The 3544-nt window shown below is 54.3% G+C and overlaps 2 protein-coding genes across 2 annotated transcripts in view; one reads left to right on the plus strand and one right to left on the minus strand.

Moving 5' to 3' along the window:
* LOC113206733 (homeobox protein DBX1-like) overlaps window positions 1-3349 on the minus strand; it is a 35691-nt gene extending 32342 nt beyond the window's left edge. The window contains exon 1 of the mRNA XM_026422955.2: window positions 2890-3349. Within this exon, the coding sequence (XP_026278740.1) occupies window positions 2890-3295 (406 nt within the window). The 5' untranslated portion in view covers window positions 3296-3349. The remainder of the gene's footprint in view (window positions 1-2889) is intronic.
* Window positions 1-3544, plus strand: part of LOC113206731 (uncharacterized) — a 59151-nt gene that overhangs the window by 43575 nt on the left and 12032 nt on the right. The window lies entirely within an intron of this gene.

Below are 3544 nucleotides of genomic sequence, written 5' to 3' on the forward strand. Positions count from 1 at the left end.
GGGGGTAAGGGGCGGGGCGGGGCCAGGAGCTATAGGGCGCAGGGCGCCCTCCCTGGGCGTGTCATTAAGTCGATATCCGGCGGAGATCACTTAGGAGGGCAAGAGGGGGGCGGAGGCACTGGGCGTATCTAAGCGCTTAATCAAAGTTGGATCGGTGCTCGGGTGGCGAGGCGCTCACCACCCCTCCCGCTTGCACCGCCAACAACTACCAATAACGAAATAACACGATTAGGAGCGGAGGAGACGCCGCCGCCGCCGCTCCAACTCGACTTAAACTTTGATTACTGCGAGTAAATATATATTTAGTCATTAATTGAAATGGCTGCCCGTAATATTTTCATGTTTTTTTTCCTAAGCGCCTTGGCTTCAACCGCAGCGCCGACGCCGCACCGCGAACAAAAACATATTTGTCGGCTGGAACTACGGCATCGTCTTTGCGATTTCAATTCAGACCCGGGCCGCTATCTTTCCTTATCTTTCTTTTCATCCCTTTCGCGCCAAACTGCGGCCGGATATGGACTGCGCCATTCTTTATTGGCGGGAGGGGCGCATATCCGGGGGTGAATATGGCGGCGTCGGGGACGTGACGCCGCGGCGGGCAGAAAGGCAAGAAGGGGGAAGCCTTACGGTAAACGGGGAATAAAAGTTGTTGTTATTGGAAGCAGATGGCCCCAAGTGCGCCTCGCGCGCCGCGCACGTGCCAGCGCCGTTTATTGTGCGGTAGCGCCCATCGGCTCAAATACAAAACGTTAAAACGTTTTTTTGTCCTTTTTTGTACTTTGTCGTGTCTGCGCGTCTTGTAACAAAACAATCCTCCTTATATCTTATATCGCAAAAGAATGACAAAAGTGACAAGCTGGTCGATGTCGGAACGATTATGGAACAGAGAAACTCGACGACGTATAACGATATCGTTTCGACATCGTTTCGGCAGGCCGCTCCTCGAGGTGCACTGTAGGTAGAACGAGCAAGGGTATGCGGGGAACGGAATGGAGGGGTTATGAAAATCACGGCGAGCCATCAACGATCGCGCAGCGCGGAAAAGTTTTCGTTTCAATACCAGATTGGAAAAGTTTGTCAGTGTCCCGCCGGCGGGCGTGGCGTGGCGTGGCGGGGCGTGGCGTGGCGTGGCGTGGCGTGGCGTGGCGCTCGGCCCGCCCATCGCGCGTTAAAAGGGATCAGAAAGTTTGGGGCCGACGCGCGTAATGGAAAAAACAAAAGGACCCGCAAAACGATAAAAACGTTATCGAAACGGTCCTTGGCAGTGGTGCGGCTTTGTCGCGGCCATGACACCCCGCCCGCCCCCGCGCTGCTGCTGCCGTTGTTGTTTCGTCTCGTTTTGTTCCCGGCTGCTCCGCGCGCGCTTTTCTGCCCCTTTTTATTATTTTTTGTTGTTGCAGATAAACTCGTGTGATGAACACGCTGACACGATATCTCGACACGATGTCCGTTAAATCGTTTATTTTTTGGCGGGGAAAAAAGTTATGGCTGTGCATATGTGTTTTTTTCGGCCTTGGTTTTGTGCCGTTTCCCCCCCGAATTGTGTCTTTGTGTGTGACGTGGCGTGGTTGGGGCTCGTCCTGTGGTGGACTCCCACACAATGATAATAATAATAACATCGAATCAATGTGTAGACCATAAAAATAATATACGAGAATAACAACGCGAACGATAATGTCACCTCGGATGGTTTGCAGATACCGGCAGAGATACGCCTAGGCAAGGTTTTAGGATGACGATGAAATTTATCCTTGAACGACAGAAGCTTCCAACTCTGTTTGAAGGGCGTCAAATTTGAATGCTGCTTTGGAGCAAGTCAATATTTTTAAATTAAGTAAATTAGGACGACTTTCTAATGTAAAACATGACATATCTGCGAGCGACCGGTCTGCATGCTTTTCAAAAGAATCATAAACCTATTGACATGTGTAAAATTCTCTTGCAATTGCAAATGCAGGCCTTAGATATTTTTGAAGCACTCTGTTCCGTCGTTTGCTATTATTGGTAGCTGGGGTCGTTAGAGTCAATTGTCTGTGCTCTAAATGTACGGCCAACACCGAACGCAACAAACCTAAAATTCAACCGAACTCAACGCGTTGAATATTTTTAAAAACATTTACTACTCTACGCTCAGCGATTTTTCTATGAAATCGAGCTGAAGAAAAGGCTTGGCCCACTTGTCCTACTGGTTGCGCGGATCCCCACTGTTATATAACAGTGTGTAAGTACAACAACAGTGAGACAAGTCTGTCCTGCGGCTGCAAAAGTATGACATTTTGCCCTGGTAGAACGCGTTTGTCAAAATGATGTCCCAATGACCTCATTTTGACGCTCATCGTCAAGATTTACTGCGGCTACGTAGACAGATTGAGCTCATTTTGACGTCAAATGAGGGTCATTCACGAGTTTTTGCGATTGTGTTCTACCTGGGTGTCCTACTGTTTAAACAGTGGGACTGTCTTAATGTTGGATTTCCACAGTTCCACTCCACAAAACACAATGCAAAGGTCATAAAACTTTCCTGCCGCTCGAGGCAAGGTGTACGGAGACTTAGATGCCAGGTGGTGCCGAATGTCGCGAGGAAACCTTCCCAAGCCGCGTGCGACCTACATCAGGATGTCACCCGAATCAAATGAAAGGCTAAAGATTAGTGAGAATCTGTCAAAGACGACAAGTCTCCGCGCCGTCCTCTGCGCGGGTGTGCGACAATAACTGACAACTTCTCATCCCTTCACTAATCACTTTAAATCACTTCACAGGATCGCACGCTGCAACATTCACTCGCACGTCTGGACACACTTGCTGACTCCTCCCACTCGCTCGCTCTCTTATCCTAGCTTGCGCTTGCTCGCTCGTGTCCGAAGTGCCCCCTTCCTCGCTCACTCTCACCTGGTGAGGGCGACGGCCGGGGCGCGTGGTGGTGGTGATGGTGGTCCGAGGAGCCCAGGATGGCGCTGACGCTGAACTTGAGCGCCGGGGTGGGCTTGGGCGGGGGCTCCGACGACGGCGGCATCCCGAGGCCGAGCCCGCCCAGGGCGCCGCCGGGGAAGCCGCTCAGGCCCGCGGCCGCGACCAGCGTGCTGAGGGAGGACGGCGTCGAGCCGCCGCCGCTGCTCGGGGGCCGCTCGTCCGAGGAGGTGGCGTCGTCCGAGGACGCCGACGCCGGCGACCGGGACGGCCTCGACGACAGGAGCGAGTCGACACAGAAGGCGCCCTGGTGGGGCCCCGTGGGGCCGACCCCGCGCGGGGGCCCGGCGGAGGGGCGGAGCACGGCCACGGGCACGTCCCGGAACATGTCACGTCATACCCGCTGAGCGTCAAACCGTCCTCGTCGCCCGGCGATCGCGCGCCGACTGGAGGCCGCCGCCATGGGGGAGGCCCTGCCGCTGGAGGCCCGGGTGAGGCGCGCGGAGGGGCGGCGCGGGGAGGGCGGGGGAGCGGGGAGCCCGGCCAGCCTCCTCCAATCATACGATCGTTTAAAGAGACCCAATGATAATCATAAAAAGAGCGAATAGCTCCGCGGGAGTGCGAGCGAGAGGACCGG

Source organism: Frankliniella occidentalis, unplaced genomic scaffold (assembly GCF_000697945.3).
Source record: "Frankliniella occidentalis isolate FOCC.00 unplaced genomic scaffold, Focc_3.1 Scaffold151, whole genome shotgun sequence".
Taxonomy (NCBI): domain Eukaryota; kingdom Metazoa; phylum Arthropoda; class Insecta; order Thysanoptera; family Thripidae; genus Frankliniella; species Frankliniella occidentalis.